This window comes from Oreochromis aureus, linkage group 15 (genome assembly GCF_013358895.1).
Source record: "Oreochromis aureus strain Israel breed Guangdong linkage group 15, ZZ_aureus, whole genome shotgun sequence".
NCBI lineage: Eukaryota > Metazoa > Chordata > Actinopteri > Cichliformes > Cichlidae > Oreochromis > Oreochromis aureus.
Genome location: NC_052956.1, coordinates 39,636,268 through 39,654,584, shown reverse-complemented (window position 1 = coordinate 39,654,584; position 18,317 = coordinate 39,636,268). Strand labels below are relative to the sequence as shown.

General features: G+C 42.7%; 1 protein-coding gene across 9 annotated transcripts in view; it reads left to right on the top strand.

Moving 5' to 3' along the window:
• Positions 1 to 14,588, top strand: part of szt2 (SZT2 subunit of KICSTOR complex) — a 97,659-nt gene extending 83,071 nt beyond the window's left edge. For 7 of the 9 annotated variants that reach the window (XM_039599360.1, XM_039599361.1, XM_039599364.1 and 4 more), the window contains 8 exons: positions 4,946 to 5,011; positions 8,410 to 8,623; positions 9,805 to 9,982; positions 10,070 to 10,192; positions 10,454 to 10,970; positions 11,450 to 11,560; positions 12,053 to 12,121; positions 12,203 to 14,588. In XM_039599360.1, the coding sequence (XP_039455294.1) occupies positions 4,946 to 5,011; positions 8,410 to 8,623; positions 9,805 to 9,982; positions 10,070 to 10,192; positions 10,454 to 10,970; positions 11,450 to 11,560; positions 12,053 to 12,121; positions 12,203 to 12,346 (1,422 nt within the window). In that variant the 3' untranslated portion in view covers positions 12,347 to 14,588. The remainder of the gene's footprint in view (positions 1 to 4,945; positions 5,012 to 8,409; positions 8,624 to 9,804; positions 9,983 to 10,069; positions 10,193 to 10,453; positions 10,971 to 11,449; positions 11,561 to 12,052; positions 12,122 to 12,202) is intronic. The other 2 variants (XM_039599366.1, XM_039599365.1) reach the window with 1 other exon arrangement.
• The last annotated feature ends 3,729 nt before the right edge of the window (positions 14,589 to 18,317 follow it).

The window sequence follows — 18,317 nt, the reverse complement described above, 5'->3', positions numbered from 1 at the left end:
ATGTTCCAGGTCTGCAAACTCGTGTACCTCCAAGCTTATCAACTCCTTTTATCAATGCTGGCATGTTATTTTCTGATATTTGCATAAAATGGCATCAAACTGGTGTCAGAGGAGCAGCAACAATAAAGGCTTTTTTTTCTTTCTGCTGAGACTCAGATAATGAAACAAGAATCTGGAAATAGCGAGGCAATCGCTAAAGAATCAGACCTAATAACAGCATTCATGTCTTACAAGTCTCACCCCGAGTTTTAGTCTTAACTTCATTTTAAATGTGTTATATTTATGAATATGAAGCTGACAGAATGGCACGAAAAGCAGGTTCAGGAATTATGGAAATAGATTCAATCACAAATGGATTTTTAAAAATATATTCGCGTTTTCTTGATCTCCACATAAAAGCTAACATTTGTTTGTTGTTTCCATCCATTCCAGACATAGGTGTATATATTTTTCTGTTTTGAGTTCAAACTGTCTGTGAAGATGAAATCCTGATGCTGTCCAGCAGTGACTGTTCATCTGGAAAGAAAATAACTTTGCTCCAGTACTTTCACCATCCAGGCTGTTATTCACACTGTGTCACTTTTCAGACTTCATTGGGTCTACTGCTCTGTACTGTTTCATGCTGTGCATCCCAACCCATGTATTACTGCAAGGAGAAAAAGTCTTTTATAACAGGCACACATGCAAAGCTGCCTGCTTTTAGTGACAAAGTAAAGTGGAACGTTTTAAAAGCCCATTTCAATCTAAATGGGTGTTAATTCAGCTTTTTGCAGAGCTGTTTAGTTCTGCGAAAAGTCAGCTGATTTTTATTTGGCCTCATGTTGTTTTTCAGGTGAATATTTAAATTTGCCTCCAGTTTCAGACCCGGTGTTTAGCTGAAGGGAGGAGGTCTCCTCCGATCATGCACGAGTAACAGTTGCTGCCATCAATCTGGACGCCAAATATTTTATGTAAAATTCAACACTGGTGGACTGTTGCTGAGACTTTGTGGCTTTAGCCTGCAGCTCGGTCCCCTGACAGTATTTTACTTGACAAAAATGAAACCTGTGGAGTCCTAAACTCAGAAACTTTCTGTTGCCTATCAGCCATGTTGCACTTTCCATCTCATTTCACCTCGTCTGTTAGAGCATGCACCACATGGCTTCATTTAAAGATTCATTATTTATCAAATGTATTATTGTCTGATGCATAAAATAATATGCTTACAACACTCCTGTAGCCAGAAGAAACCAGAGTCAAAGTAACAACAAAAGTACTTTGGAACCTTTTCCAAGTTTTAGAAACAAAAGGACGATTAAACAGCCATTTGATGCTCTCATCATTAGTTCTTGTACTGGACCAGTGTCAGAGGAACATCTTTTAGTTTTTGGCCAGTTAACACTTCACTATAAATCATTCAAGCATACAGAAGTTACTAAAGTCAAAGGATGAATCAGCGTTGTTTGTGTCACATTTGTACAGCTGTGTTTCTGCAGCCTGTCATAGAAACAAAACAGTTGTTTCCATTTTTTTAGCTGAATCTGTGAAATATGTGGGTTTTGTTCCAAAAATGGATTTCCAAAGAGCTGTTAGCTGTATATGAATGAATGAATGAATTTATTACACAATAATAAACACTGTGATAAAATCAAAAACACAGATATTTTAGAAAACTGTCAAAGTTTGAAACGAAAAAATGATGTTATTATTTTTTAAGGCAGATAGCAACTGGCACACTGGGCTTCTTTATGGTTATTTAACCCTTTCATGCATGAATTATGACGACCTCAATCTGGATTTTTATTCATCGTTAGGCACGAAAAAAAGATCTTTGAACTTCATTTTTTTAAACATGAGCTTTTCAAAGTCTTTTACATGTTCACTCTCACTGGTGTGTATGGGGCGACACATCAGTGTGCAATATACTGCTTTATGTGCAAGTTTACCACCAACACAGGAAACAGCCTCTGAATAGCTGTGTCCACTGTAGGCACCACTATGCATGAAAGGGTTAATTAAGTCATTATCTGTAATTTGGCATCTTATAAAGATAATAATATACTTCACTTTTTTTTTCTTCTGCTTTTTGGTAAAAAATACATCTGAAAAGTTAATGGATAATAACAGTAACTATATTCTAACATGAAACATCATTTAGATGAAAGACGTGCACATACTGGTGGACTAACCATTACAGAAATATATAAAAGAGGATTTTAATGACCAGTACTGCTGTTTCAGAGCAGCTGCGGCATAAACCTCACACTGGGTGCTGGTCTGATACCTTTGTTAAGCACTGTGTCTGGCATGGTGTGCAGTGTGTCCTTAAAAACACTGAGGAAATTAGATAAATGGAGGATTCAAGACTACATGATCAGAAATGGTCTGAGTGGAAAGGTAACTGTCAAGGAGCCATGAACAGGAAGCACGAAGAAAAGGTAACCAATGGCAACCAGAGATTAAAAAAATAAATATATGAATGAAAATCCCACAATAACACTTCTGGGGGAGTTCATTAATCAAACCATAAAAAACTGAAACAGGACCATCAGTTTTTATATCGAGTAACAGGAAGTGTAAATATGAAGGAAGAATAAGACCCTGCATTAATCTGCCTCGTAGGTTAGGCATGAATTTTAAAGTCAAGTTACAATGACTCAGCAATATCCAGTAAAAAAAAAAAGACAACATAAGCTAATTGCCATTAAACTTTGTCTGACTTTTCTTTATATAGACTAGGAAGAAGGGTTTTTCTTAAATGAAATGTCCTCTATCTTGTATAAATGACATTTCTACTTTAGGATGGCTCACAGTAGTGTCAGCCAAAGTACAACTTTATGCGTGTTCCCTTGTGCATAAAGCTGTGATTGTTTGTTCTGTGCATGAGCAGAGGTGCACTTTTTCACATCTGTTTGTGGATTTTTGAAGAATTTCAGACCTTGAAGATTCAGCTCTTATCCCGAGTGCCAGCGGCTTCGGTCCTTGTTCTGCTTCTATATTAGGTGAACATCTCTCCCACTTGTGACTGATCCATTTTCAGATTTGGGGGTCGGTGCACTTTGATGTGACGAAGGCAGAGAAAGATGTTTTGAAAGATGTCATGCTGTTTGTTTCCCTCCCGGTGGTGTTGTCAGGATGTCTACAAAGTGATGTGAGAGGTTGACTGTGATGAAAGAGCCTGTGCCTCTAAGCACAGTGGGGAGGCAAAAGGGTTTAAGTGTTGAGAAAGGAAGAAAGGCTGCATTCGCTGCAGCTATTGTGAATTAAAGATGTCCATAAATCCTCAAAAAAAGCTTGACATTGAGTAAATTAAGCGTAAACAATGTGTTTTATGTTTAAAATGAATTCTCTCTGTAAAACCCAGAGATTGATTCCCTGTGTTAGAGAGGGAGTTATAATTGCAGTTAGTATTTACAGGTGAGAGCGCTTTCTGAAGTGGCTCTTCACATTGGCACAAACATTATACACCACAAAAGCAATGAATTACTTCTTAATTAACAGCTAATTTTAAACAATTTAGAAAATAATTTGCATTTAAATGACGATGTTGCTGAAACACTTTAAACAGGAGACTTGTTGACATGTGAGAAAGGAAACACACAGATATAAAAGAATGAGAACTCTGTTCATGCTGACCATTTGGAACATTAAAGGGGACCCATTGATCTCCAGTTCATGCCTTTGTCCTTTGGCTCTGTTACAGTAGCTTTGCACTGTTTGCAAAACAATCCTTGTTAATATCAATAATATCAGTGCAACCCCTCAGTTCATCATCCGTCTGAAAAAACCTCCCTTTTAAGCCGTCTTTCTCCTCATTGGATGCCCCTCATAAGCAAAAGGATTTGATTGGAAAGTGGGCTTGATCTGTGCCTGAGACAAGAATATCAGAGTAAATAGTTTCAGTCTTTTTATTCAGATCTAAGAGGTGAAAAAAACCATCTGGAGCAGTGTTTCAATAAGCCATCACAATAGGCTGCATACAGACAATAACTAATTCCCCTTTAATAGTAACACTTCCATGTTTTTCCTAACATGATAACCTAAATGTGAAAATACTGTGGAATCTTTTCCATATTAAGATGCAGATTTTTTTCTACTTTAATTTGTTCAAATATTCTTTCTCGTGTTCCTCTGATCACTCAGTGAATTTAATTAGCCAGCACACATGCAAAGTTTCAGACGGTGTTCAGGACTGTGGTAATTCATTCGTTAGCACTTGTTAGTGCTGTCAGTATAAAATGTATTTATAAATAAACACAAATTAGAAGTGTTGCATTAGTATTTTGGGTTTACAGCAGCGTGCATTAAAGTTAATGGGTTACTGCTTTGACAGTGTTCTGGTAAATACTGAGAAATAAGGGAATCGTAGCCATAGCAGACAGCTTGTTAGGGAAGTGACGCCAACTTAACGAATGAAGCGTAAAGTTTGCTAATAGATATGGATCAGCCCCAACATTAAAACCACATATCATGTGATTATTATCAGGAACAGCTTGAAGTACACAACAATGAGCCCAATCATTGAGCTGGCCTCCTAACACTCCTATCCCAGTCTGACGGTGCATCTGTGGGAAGGAGCCTGATCCTCTCACTGAACGTCCCTGTTCCAATGCAGCTTAACCACAGGGTGGTGGTTTTAATGTTGGGGCTGGTCGATGGATATATCAGTCTTATGATGCTTTACTGAAGTCGGGTTATCCACAAGTAGTTGCCTACTAACCAAGATGCCTGTTACTGTTAAGTGAAGCTATGTTTAGCTGGTTAGTGTCACACTAAAAATAATAAACATCCATTCTACAGCACCTTGGGAAAAGTCCACAGTTGTAAAGTGTGTATGTAATGTGGATATTTGCAGTGTGAAATGGTTTTATTTGATCTCTTAGTACATCTTCAGTCTTCCTTTCCATCCATCTGTCTGTGTGTCTCTGTGTCTGCCTAGTCCCACCTCATGTCATCTCTCCATCAGGGCAGCCTCCTCACCAAACCTCGTTGCAAGCCGTTTCCAGATGCCACACCAGTATCTGACTGTGCGGTATGTCCCAGCCATTCTCAAGGGAGGGGTGTCTCACTACAATCAGGCTCCACCCCTCTTCGCCACTCTATGCTTGCTCTCATCAGTCCTGGTCTCTTTCCTTTCAAGTTTACCTGTCTGTCTCTGTGGGAATGATTGGGTTTCATGTTAAATCAAGTGCACTGTGGGAGCTGCTGTTGCTGCAACTTACGGCTTGACTGTAAAAACGCATCTTTAGCTTAAGGCAGGGACTCAGACTTAAGTTATGCAATAAAAATGATGCAGTTATACCTGATTTTGTTGAGGATCAGGTCAGAGCCAAGCACCTCTATGATTTTCTTTTCCTTTTCTGTTTTCAACAGGCTGTCTTCTCTGTGGTTGTTGGTTTGGGTGTTTTGGGTGTTGGAGCTAATTTTTTTTATTCTTTTGCCCTTTTTCTCTTCTTCCTCTTCTTCCTCTTCTTCCTCTTCTTCTTTAGCAGCCAGGTGGTGTTTGCAGCTAGGGCCTGTGTTCAGGTGTGAAGGTTCAGTCTTTGAATTACACAGAATGTAAACTGCTGCTTCTGCTGCTCCGCTGCTACAGACAATGATACTGGAAAATTCTGTATAATTTCTATTATACAGAATTTATACAGAACTATTAATTCATTTAAATCCTTTTAAATTGTTAGTGACCACTTGGTATTAATAACTGTATATCTGAGTAAGTATATGTTGTTCCCCAAGGCTCAGTTATTGGGCCACAGCGTGATGGTAGCTACAGTCTACAACTGAAACATGCCATCACTGAGTCATTTCATCAATTTTTCTTCTAATATTTTCTGACTGTTTTGATATATTTTCTTTGTAATGTAAAGCTAAATGTAAGTGTTATTTAACAGTATAATGGTAGGTGGCAAAGTGCAGGCTGTGAGGGTGGGGCCACAAGGAGTTTGTTTAAATGTCTAGATTTTAAAATAATCATTAAAAAAAAATATAGAAGAAAAAGGTCAAAAGATGACAATAAATCACTGAAAGCGCACAAAAAAGGAGAAGCTTTACAAGCTTGTGTGGTCTCCAGTTTGTGATTATTAGGTTACCGTGAGCCGAAGATTTTTTAGATGTGGCAGTCTTAAGTTTGAGTATTTGATAATTATTAGTGATGTATGTAATTATTCTGTGCCTAGACCTGACCAAGCAGCCAGAGAAAGCAAACGTACTGCAACACTCACACTAACATATCCTCATGGTTAAATAGCACTACATCATTTTACTGTTAAGAAAATCAGGTACTAAATACATGTATAGGCAGAGAATTATACACTCACCAGCCACTTTATTAGAGACACCAACACTGCAAATATCTAATGAGCCAATCACATGGCAGCAACTGCATGTAGACATGTAGGCATAGTCAAGAAGACCTGAAGTTCAATCCGAGCAGCAGCAAATGTTATTTAGGTGACCATGAATGTGCGATTCTTCACCACAGACACCTGTAGGGCTTACAGAGAACGGTCCAGTAGGTGCCAGTGGTCAGAGGAGATTGGCCAAGCTGCTTCTGGCTGATAGGAAGCCAACAATAACTCGGTCAACTGCTCATTACAACCAGTGTATGCAGAACAGCATCCCTGAAAACATCTAACCTCGAGTCAGAAGCTCTACAGCAGCAGAAGACCACGCTGAGTGCTGCTGCGTCCAGTTAAAACCAGGAAACCAAGGCTTACAGTTTCCACAGCCTCGCCGATACTGGACAGTCTGGAAGATTATCTGCTCTGATGAATCCACCATGTACCCGTCTTCCAGCTGGAGAACACGCCATGTCAGGAAACTCAAAGGATCTGAAACTGGTTTCTTGAACATGAAAAGGATTCTGCTGTAATCAAAGGTTCAAAGTGCTGATCCCACACAGCACCTTCAGGATGTGGTGTAACAGGAGACTCACTTCAAATCTACAGCATGTGTTTGACACTATCATGTGAACCATGAGGAATGGTGCCAGCACCTTGTTGAATCTGTGCCACAAAGCACTAAGGCAGTGCTGAAGGTGAAGGGTGTAGCTGGTAAAGTGGCTGTGAGTGCATGTTTGCAGTTGTAATACACACATCACAGTTGGATAACTGTTGTTACTCCTGTTGGGTTTCAGATCACTGCATTGTGATAGTACTACTACAAAAATGTGAGTACTCTGTCTTTTTTTCCAGGAGTGAAAATGCAGAGCCTCACAGGACGTATCGATGGATGTCACAGTCTGAAAGCTCTCCTCTCGTGACTCCGCTTGTCTTTCTTTCAATCAGCTTGCTTTGTATTCTCTTCTTTTTCTTCTTCTTGTATGACCTCGGTGATTACAGCTTCTCCCGTCAATGCAGCCGCTGTCATTAATTTCACTTCCACCGAGTGCCGCTGACAGGAGACGAGCTGCAGCCCCACGACTCAAACTGGCAATTTGTTCTTGTCAAAGTTACACGGAGTGTTTAATTAACTAGAACATGAACCATTTGGGATTACAGGTTAGGAAATAATAAATGTTAGCGTGATAGCAAGGAGGACACACACAGGAACTATACTACCTCTGAACTGAAGAGAGCCGTGCAGTCCCATTGGCTTCCGGGCTCCATAGATAACAGGCCAGGAGGTCACACTTAATTTGTCTGCCAGACTGCAGGAACACCGCTGGGGAGAGAAAAGTTAATATTCATCTTTTCATTCCTGTGTGCAAAAGAATATTCTTCCTCATTCTTATCTCTGCGGTGAGGGTGCTGATGAAAGTCTTCTGCCCTTTTGCCAGTTTCTGGACAAGTGTCGAGGCAGGAAAAGGTTCCAGACAGCGACGAGAGGAAAGTCTGGAGCTACAGAACGCTGTGCAGTCTTTTCTTGGCTCTTTGATATAATGAAGCTTCTTTTGTGCACGTTCCAGGCAAATGGTCCAGATCAAAGTAAAAGCAGGAGTAGCAATTACAGCTCCTTGTAAACTCTTATTGTGCTGTAATTAACTGCACAGCACAGCCTCTCACTGCAGCCATTTGCATTTGCAATTATTGCTTTTGTCAGCTCCCTTTTGAAGCTGGATTTAATTAAAAAGGATATTATTATGAATCTGATTGATATCAAAGTTGCTTACAAAAGCTTCTCACTAAGGAGCAATGGGAGTCACAGTGCAGCAGGGCCTTAAGGTGTGCTGTACAAAGCAGTCTCTGTTGGAGTGGCTGGAACAGCAGGTCCTTCCCTTCAAATGCAAAACAGTTTCATACATGGATGATCGCACAGATAGACGTTCAGAGTTAGTGCTGTCTGCCAGATCAGTTTTCCAGAGGTATTCAGACTGACGTGAGTTTGGAGTTAGAGTACCTCCTGCATCGTCTTGGTGCGCCTTCTTTTTCCCGTCTGTGTCAGCGAGTCACGCTGTGCTGGTGATGACCGTCTCCCCACCTTCTGTTGCAGCTCTCCATGCTCTTCACTGAGGAGTGTGATAAAGTGAGGGACACCATGCACGTTCACTCCTTCAGCTACGACTTCCACCTGCGAGTGGTTCACCAGTACCTGGTCGGCTGCCACATGACGCTACGGCAAGGCTACCAGCTCACTGACTTCCTGGACGACTTCATCTCCCATCACCCGGACATCCCCAAGTTCGGCCGCAACCACGTCTTTCAAGGTGATTCTGGTGTTGCACCATGAAATGGGCGGTGTTGCTGACTACATCCGAATCCCATGTGATGATAATGATATTCACTTGATCATGTTTTTTTAATTCTGCCACGATTTATAGCTTTTCAAAATTGACAGCAGCCGCCAGGACTTACAGTGAAAGTAAATAAAAGACACAGTGAACGGTGTACAGAGCATTTACTGAAGGGAACAATTTAAAACTAGAATTCACCAAAAACAAAGACCAGAAAAAAACAAACTGACAAATAAATGAAAACTAGGCACAAAAATCATCATGTGATCAGAAGCATTTGGACGTGTCCGACTGTGGAACGGGTCAGGTCCCACACAAAAAGCAAACACACACTGGTTTGGATGGGAAATACAAACTAAGGATGCAGTAATATCCACCATATAGCTGCACCTCCTCACAGTCCCCATTTTTATGGTGCGATTAGGTTTATCCAACCTTAAAAAGTGCAAGGTTATAACTTTAATTTGTATTTTTTCCCTCTGGCTTTCAACGTTTCCCCCTTTTACCTAATGGTCCCTGATACGCTGTCATGAGATGAAGTCTTTCCACCAGCTTCATTTAACAAAGACTTGCATCTGAAAATGTCCCTTTGTGCTGTGACTTCACTGAAGATACTCACAGCACAGTGTTTATGTATGTTGTGGTCATTTTAAAAAAACAAAGCAACTCTGCTGTCTAAGCTTAAACTATGCAGACGTGCAGAAAACAATAAGTGCACCGAGACCTTTTGGTTTAAACAAACTCCCACCTTGCAGGTAAATCTGAATCATCCACAGAGATGGTTAATGAACTTTTTTTTTCCTAGCACGAGTAGTGGAAGTCTACTGAGGTGAATTTGTGTTCATGTTGAGCATCTTCTCCAGCTCCCTCTGGTGCTCAGTGCAAACCAAACGAACCAAATGAAATTATATTCAGAGTAAATATTTGAAATTGTTTCACTGAAGCAAGGACGAGTTCAGTTCCCGGGCGGCTTCAATTCCTCTGTAAGCTCTGTGTCCCACCTCCGTTTGGGCGTCAGCAGGAGCGCTCTCTCTCAGTCGTTCTGGAGATGACGGATATTTGCCTTGTTTTTCCATCAGAGCTTCTCAGGCTCTGTGTGGACAGGAACAACTGTGTTTGTCTTTCTGAGCGTCTGTGATCCTTGTGTAAATCAGGGAGCTTCTCCATCTCCACGGGGATGATAACGGCTCACCAGCTCTACAACTACATCACCGACCACGCCAGCACGTATGGCATGAAGCCGCTCCGCATGTCGAAGGCTGCGGTGGCCACTGACAACAAGAAGGCGATGCCTGACCTTCACGAGTATGCCCTGGTGGCTCTGTGGAACAGGTGGAGAAACAGCTTTAACCTCACAATAAACCTTCTCTCCTCATGTTTGCTGCTTAACTTTACCTTTGTTGGCTTCTCCTGCTTTAGTTCGGGCTCTTACAAGGATCTGGACGGTCTGCCCCACCACGATGACTTTGACGTTTCCCTGGTGGTGTGTCACAACGCTGCTCCGTTTGAGGAGCAGTCCGACGGGGAGAGGCATCTGCTCAGGTAAGGATGTATAGCAGTCACTGGTGAGACTGTTTTACAGAGGTTGTATCAGTTACTCATATCTGGGCTGACACCATGTTTGATTTTTCATTGTTTATCTGACATGTCCTGACACAACCTAAAGAGGCCTGGTGGACGTTTCACTTGCCAAACAAATGTGTTACCAGTACATCACTGAAGGCACTTGATAAACTGTCTAAAGGTACAATTTAAAAGACTTTTTTTTGCTGAGTTTCTGTTCATCCCGCCCCCTTTTCATAGGCTACGCTTCTACGTGATCATGACCAGTCAGCGGGAGCTATTCCCCCGCCTCACTGCAGACATGCGCCGCTTTAAGAAGCTTCCTCAGATCCACCGTGATCCCGGAGAGCTGGGGGGACGGCTCTCCCAGGATCGAGCAGAGGCTTCTGGGTCACGTGGTTCAGAGCAGGACCTCTGGGAGGAGGGTTCGTCTGAAGCCTCAGCACCCTTGGCTCCGAGTGATGGCAACGAGTTTTACCCTCTGACAGGCGGTGGACCAGAGGCTCAGGGGCTCCTCTACGCCTCCCCACTGTTCCCTCTTCTCAACAACGAGGTGGCGTCTGCCCGCAGACAGATCCAGATCAGCGTGGAGCAGGCCATGGGTCACTGCCGCAGGGACAACCTGTGGAGGAGGCTGTTCCATGGCGAGCATGTGGCCCTGGATAAACTGAAGCTGGCCAAGTTGTCATTCAGTGAGCTGGAGGAGCTGCTGGAGGCCGTGCAGAGCCGGTCAGTGGGGGAAATCGACCCGCAGCTGGTGAGACTCTAATTTTAGCCTTAAAATCAAGATTAAAATATGACCCTGACTATCAAACATCAGCAATCAAAAAACACCTTGATTACTAAGAACCACAACTCTACACAAATGAATCGCCAGCAGCTCGACGCCCTGTCATTTGAAACACACAGCTATGCTCCCACATTATGAGGAACATTTGGAGGTGATCAGGCTCTCACTGTGATCTCAGCCAGGTGCAAATGACCTGCAGATCAAACATCAGCTCACACATACAGATTACATGTTAGCAGGAGGTGTGAGTGGGGAGCTAAATGTTCTTCTGGAAACATGAAAACAGGTGGGAATACATCAGGAGGGGATTTTGTTAGTTAAATAGGAGGAGGAGCTTTTAAATAATACATCTGCAGCTTGAATATTTGACTTTAATGTGCAGGTGAAACCCAATGAAAGTTTCTGATGAACAGTGTTGTAACTGTAGTGTGAATGTGTTGCTGCAGGACTGTTTCCTGACCATGGGTCCAGCCTGGTACCAGAGTCTCATCAAAGTCCTGCTCAGTCGCTTCCCTCAGAGCTGCAGACACTTCGACGACAACGGCATCCAGTATCTGGTGAGAAAAGGCTTTTTATTTTAAATGTTATATTTATTAGAGAGTTCAAAGTGGCAAACCCCTGTGGACACTGTATCCATCAGTTTATCTCCGCTGTGGCTTCACAAACGGCAGCAAGACGTTACCAGCTAACAACAAAATGAAGGCGTTCCCTTTAATGTTCAGGATTGTTTTACAATCTGTGGACACAGATTGGATCGTTTAGCAGACTCGGTTCACCTAGAAACACTGGCAACACGTAATGCAACACACTGATTAATCTCACTCATGTTGCACCGTTCAGACTCGTGTCAGAGCATAAAAGAGACGTCGAGTGATTGTACAGGCGAGGAGATGGAGCACCGAGAGCTTCAGCTGAACACATGAACTGCAGTAACACATATTTCTTCTGTATCTGTGGAGACGGACTTTAAAATCGGTGACATTTGTGTTGCACACACCTGTTCAGCTCCTTCCAGCTAACGTCCACTCATGTCTTTCTACTTGCTTCAGGCTGTTCTGAACCAAAAGTTTACAGACTGCTTCGTTCTGGTATTTCTGGACAACCAAGCTGGAAAAACTGTGAGTTCTTATACACGTCTGACTTATTTTTTCTTATAATAAAGTCATGCAAAGTTCTCAGGTTTCATCTTCCTCCCACAGAGTTTAAAGGTTGTGTTTCGGGAGCCGCTGCCATTGCAGCCGCAGGCCGGCAGCAGCCCTCCTCCTCAGCTCGTGTCCATGTATCATCACCTGGAGTCTGTAATTAACACCGCGTGCTACAATCTGTGGACCGGACTGCTATAGCACTCAAACCCGACTCGTGTCCGTGCTGAACACAAGAAACATGGAAACGACAGCAGAAGGAAACCTTTCTATGTAATGATGAGCTCACTGACTGGGAACAGCAACATACTGGACTCGTGTGCATTTAAGAAGCAGTTTTAAATGTTAAGGATCATAAAGTTGAGCAGACACTACAACGTGTTCCCTCGCAGCACTTTGTCATCAGGTTCTACGTGACAGTTACAGCCTTCAAACAGCACCGTGACCACGCCACAACGAAAGCACCTTTCTTACCATTATTCTCAAGAGTCAGACGGGCGATCAACATCCCAATAATTCAGATTGATAAAGAGAACTGCAGGCTATGTGGAACAATCCCTTTAAATCAAAACATACAAAATAATGTTTAAAAAGTGATGTTTTAGACCTTTGATTGTAGCAGGTGGGAGATACGTCACCAACATCTCTAAAATTCTCATCCAAATTTAAAAATGGGCCGAGGGTAAAGATTTGGCCAAATTCGCAGACGCTGAGCAGCATCACTGGCTGTTCATTAACCAGTTCCTTGAGGAACTTGCAGTCATTTGCAGTGCTTGACCGGCTAATTTAATATGTAGCATATATGAAACGTCTTACTGAGTCCTACTCTGTCCAAATACTTTTGGCAGTCTGATCTGAGTGGGTGAGATGAGCTGCAGCTTTTCAGGGCTCATATCTTTAACCTTTAACCTCCACCAACATAGTGCCAAATCCAGAACCAGTTTCACGTATTTCCACCTCCCCCAAAATGTACTGCTACTAGTAAGCATGGCACCACAAACTGAGGATCCCTTGCTGCCTCCAGTTCTTCCAGGAAGTGAGGATAATGAGACGTTCCCAAACAGCTCCGCTGTGTGCTGGGTCTGCCACGGGGTCTCCTCCTGGTTGCCCAGAAAACATCACCTAAGAGCAGACGGCCTGAACCACGTCATCACAGGCGTAAGGACTCTGCTGCTTGCATCAGTGATGTGATTCTTTTGGTCACCAACCAAAGCTAGTGTCATAGTTGAGAGTAAGGACATACCTTCACCACCACGACTGCTACAGCTCCACAGCCATCTGTCAATCTCAGTAGTTTTCTTACTCAAGGAAAAAACGCAGAGCATTCGGTGCTCAAAAGGCACAAAGGTAGAACGGGCTTCGACGAATTAGTGGTACAGAGGTTTGTGATGACTTCCAGGATTTTACCGACTCATAATTCCAAGCTGCTCCAATCTCCTCAATCTGCTGCCAGGCTGATGGTTGACGACCTGGAAGAAGCTCCCGTGTTCTTTAACACATTCTGATGGATGTGAAACAGTGAGGGCACCATTGATGTACGGAGAGAAACATCTTCAGTGGGACATTATTGAGACTGATGCTTCACTGGTCATAATGCAGCACTTACCTGCATTCTGCACACATTTAAAGCTCCACATCTTCATTAATGCGTCGGCTTGGATCTTGTGCCTTCTGATAGTATTTAGCTTCACGCCACATCAGTGTTAAAACAAGAAGAGACAGCCCAGATGTCGGTGCGCAGAGTGGGAAGGCTTTTATGTCAAATTTTCAGATGCGTCAAACCTGTTTCCACTTGAACCCCACTGCCATATCTGTTGCCCTGAAGTGCCTTTCTGTGTATTATTTTCTCCCTTTTTTCATTCCCAAACCTGTGAAGTGACGCTGTTGTCGTTCTGTCAGGAGATGTGTGGAAACACACTGCCGGTGTTATGCAGCGAAAGTGCCTGAGTCAGTTTGGAGAAATGTGACAAAAATTGCCTTTCATAAGCAGGAAAATTGGTCATATTAACTTTGGTGATTTGCATAATAGCATGCCACATGTCATCAGCGCTGAGTGTTTCCAAAGCATGTTGGGGTGGTGGTGTGTACTCTCAAACAGTGTGGCTGGTAATCATACCTCCGCTTAGAAAAATAGGGCACGAAGCCAGCCTCTCACTGGACTGTTACATCACAACAGGAAGGCTTCGTGGCTCCTCCCAGTTACAGATTCACAGGTCCTGGAGTTGAACCCGTTCTTGGAGGAAACCAAACAGGTCTGAGCTTTGGGAGGTTCACAAACTGAAGAGAACTGAATGTTAAACACTGGATTATTGATCATGCAAAATGTGAACTGTAACCAGACAGCCCTGTAAGATAAAACCTGCACTACCTGTGTCATGTATATTGTGTATATACAGAACACTTTATACAGTATGTAAAGTTAAATAAACAAGTTACAGAGTAAGAGTGTGCTGAGCTGTTCTTCACTGTGCAGCTTCGTGTCGTGACAGAAACTCCGGACAAAACTTTAGCGCAGGATCGTCCAACTCCAGGCCTCGAGGGCCGGAGTCCTGCAGGTTTTAGACGTGTCCTTGATCCAACACAGCTGATTTAAAATGCTAAATGACCTCCTCAGCATGTCTTGAAGTTCTCCAGAGGCCTGGAAATGAACTGGTCATTTGGTTCAGGTGTGCTGACCCAGGGTGAGATCTAAAACCTGCAGGACACCGGCCCTCGAGGCCTGGAGTTGCCTACCCCTGCTTTAGTGTCTTCAAACCTGCAGATGCCAGAATCATCAGCATAAAGCACAAAACCTTTGTTATTACCGTGTGTTAGGTTATATACCAGAGCTTTTATTATAATTTAGGTGTTCAGTCAGTGGAAATATGGAAATAACTGCAATTTTAAAAAGGCCCAGCTAGTTGGGAACACTGCAAGTAAAAGATTTAATGAAGCTGCTAAAACTAAAGTCAGCTTGAGTCAGTCAGGTGTGACAACACAACACCAGTAAGGCGCTATACAAATACAGGCCATTTACCAGTTTGTGAAAACGATTCAAATTCTGGTTCATGTCTAGAAAACGTACTGATGTGTGGTCTCATTATTAAATGAATCCAGAATGGTTTTGCCGCTCATGCCATCCATGTCACATTTTCATGTCTGTGTGTTATTTTTAGATGTGTTGGTTAATGCTGTCAGATGATTAAGCTATTAGAGATCATTGGGTTAAAATGCAACAGCTGGAATGAAATAGAAAAAGCTTCTTTCAGGTTTCACAGCGGCTGCCGTCCTGACAGAACTCCAAAGGGGAGGCTGCATCTCTGGCTGCATCTCTGGCTGCATCTCTGGCTGCATCTCTGGCTGCATCTCTGGCTGCATCTCTGGCTGCATCTCTGGCTGCAGTTGAACCCGCAACCTTTAGAACTGGATCAAATTGATAGTGGTGAAAAACAAATCTGTGTTTTTGTTTAGAGGCTGCAATGAAGGGGAAAAAAACCTTAGATTTAAAAAAATTAATTTCTTGTGCAAACCCGGACCGTCTGTTGTGTCCTCTCGGACTCGAGACTCTGCAGTACATACTTGATCTCCTCCAGTGCGTCAAATTGATGATCCTCTGACTTCATTTCCATTTTCAAGAAATGGATGAAGTCACGCTGAGGAAAGTCTGCTCGCACCCACCTCATTTATCAACGACTGTGTCAGTGCAACCAGAAAAGCTCAAAAGTATTATCCCTCGGATGTCTCAGGACATTCGTGAACAGTTTCGCCCTGGGAATGACCTCGGTCACAGTCCCGTGAATGTCACGCACAGTTATGAGCACAGTCCTGGTCTCAGTCCCCACCGTCCAGCATCCAACCAAAAAATAACCAGTCCACTGAAAACCGTGGAAGAGTATCCAGCTGTAGCTAGAGAGACTTTTGGTTGTGATGATGAAATGTGGAACCGTTTTAAAGATGATGTTTGCTCTCTGCACAATGACCAGCATGTTTCATCTGGCCAAGAGTTTATGCTGGATGCCCATCCTGATGCAACAGTACCAGTATGCAAATGTACTGTTTAATGATTGGGGAAACCTGCAGTCAGCTGGGACTGAAGATGAGTGATGAAATATTTCTCCTACTGAAAACAACACGTCCAGATAAACAGAATAACTCTATGGGAACCGCTTGGATAAGATGCAGATCATCTTCAAGAACCTTCTCTTCAAGCTCTCAAATCTACTCGTGCGCCAGAACAACAGAGAAAAATCTCCAGAAAATCCTCAAAGGTGAAAAAAGAGAAACAAGCTCATGGATTGTTTCACACTAACACCTGACGTATAGGAAGAGGAAGAGCACCATAGTAATGCCAGTAAATAAAGACTGTTGGGTGTCTCTGGTGATGCAATTGTCATAGCAACACAAATCACTCACACGGTCCTGGCTGAGCTTCAATTAGCACTTGGCATGAGCCGAGGTAGCTGCCTCTTACGATTCTGTTCATGTACACAACTGATTGCACACTGCAATTATCAACTTTTCCTTCATTCTGATGCTGAACTGCACAAGCAGCCAGTCATAGCATCATTTGACTGGCTGACGCATGAAAAACACACAAAACCTTTTCTCAACTTTCAGTGCACAAAAGCAAAGCAGCAGGTTCACAGTTCATCTACACGACGCCGTCGCCATAAATACGTCGTGTAATTTAAGAGGCGAAAGCTTTAAGGCTGAAATGCGTCCGTGTGAATCCTCCCTCAGCACAGGAGGAGAATAACTCATATTACAGAGTTGAAGGCATATTGATTCTTAACATGTGTTAATAATCGATAAATGTGTTTTTAAACAGTGCAATTAATTTACGTGAGTGTTCATCAGTATGTGCACCAGTAGTTTAAAATGCAAGTCCAGTGGCTCCGTGTGTGGAAATACTTAAGTGTACCAAAGCTGCTGTGGATGAAATCATCTCAGTGTAAAGTCTACGGGCCACGAGGGTCAGGAAGATGAACACTAATGAGCTGCGCGCTGAAGCAAACCAGAAGACAGAAGGGAAAATGATTTGGTGTCGTTTGTAATTTGGACTCTGAGCTGAAAGTGTTCGTGCAGCAGAAACCACGAAACATGAAACTCGTGGAGTCAGATCCACATACTGCAGATCAGAGACAACCACCACTGCTGACAGCCTGAAGCCACAGGAATGATTGTATTTGTATGTTTCTATACTAGAGAGAGGAGTGTTATCAGCAAACACCAGAGACTGACAGTCTGTTCACTGATTAAACCTCACAGTACGACAAACACAGCAGACGATCAGTTGCCTTTTCTTTTCAAGCTCTTACGATCTCTTCAATGTAAACAAGAAGTTCGCCGAAATAAACTGTGAAGGAAGCCAGAACAATAATTCTGCAGCTGCACATTTTACAGTTTTTTCTGAATGCTTAAACCCTAACTGTGATTCTTATAGCACAATTTCTAAAACTATTAAAACTTATAGCAAAACCACTCACTGAGTTTGCCAAACTAAAAGCACAAACACTGCTTTGCACTCAGTTTGCCATTTTGTAACACACACTTTGCAAACCTGTAGCTACAATCCACTGCACAGCACTCTTTTTGCAGAACTGTGAACACAACTCACTGCTTTACACTCAATTTCCAAATGATCAACACACTCCTAGCAAAACTATACATATTTAAGGCCATTATTTACACTATTTTGCCAACTGTCTGGCACACTGTCACATGTGAATTTTTTAGATAACTGTTCACTTTGCAATCAGCACATAATACAGGTGTCACATGTGACTAAGCTTTTGAGAAGTAGATAGGCCGATTGAGTTCGACTTTGCAATCAGGAGCAAAGCACTATAATACAGGTATAGAATTGCTGATGACATCAGAGCTACAATAGTGGACCATGGAATCAACCATGGAGTGACCCTGAGGGAAGCTGGCCAACGGGTTCAGCCTAACTCGAGCCGCTACACTGTAGCAAGCATCATAAGGACATTTTGAAATGAGAGTCGGTTAGTACAGTCACTCTGCACTAAGATCTGTAGCACTGCCATGCTAATGAGAAACAACAATACCATAGATGTAAAAATACTGAAATTGTTACTTTACTGAATTGCTAGACGTCCAGATGCTGGGAGCAGAGGAAGCATGTTCACTGCAGACAAAGAAACCCATATAGTCAATATGGCGATTGCAAATA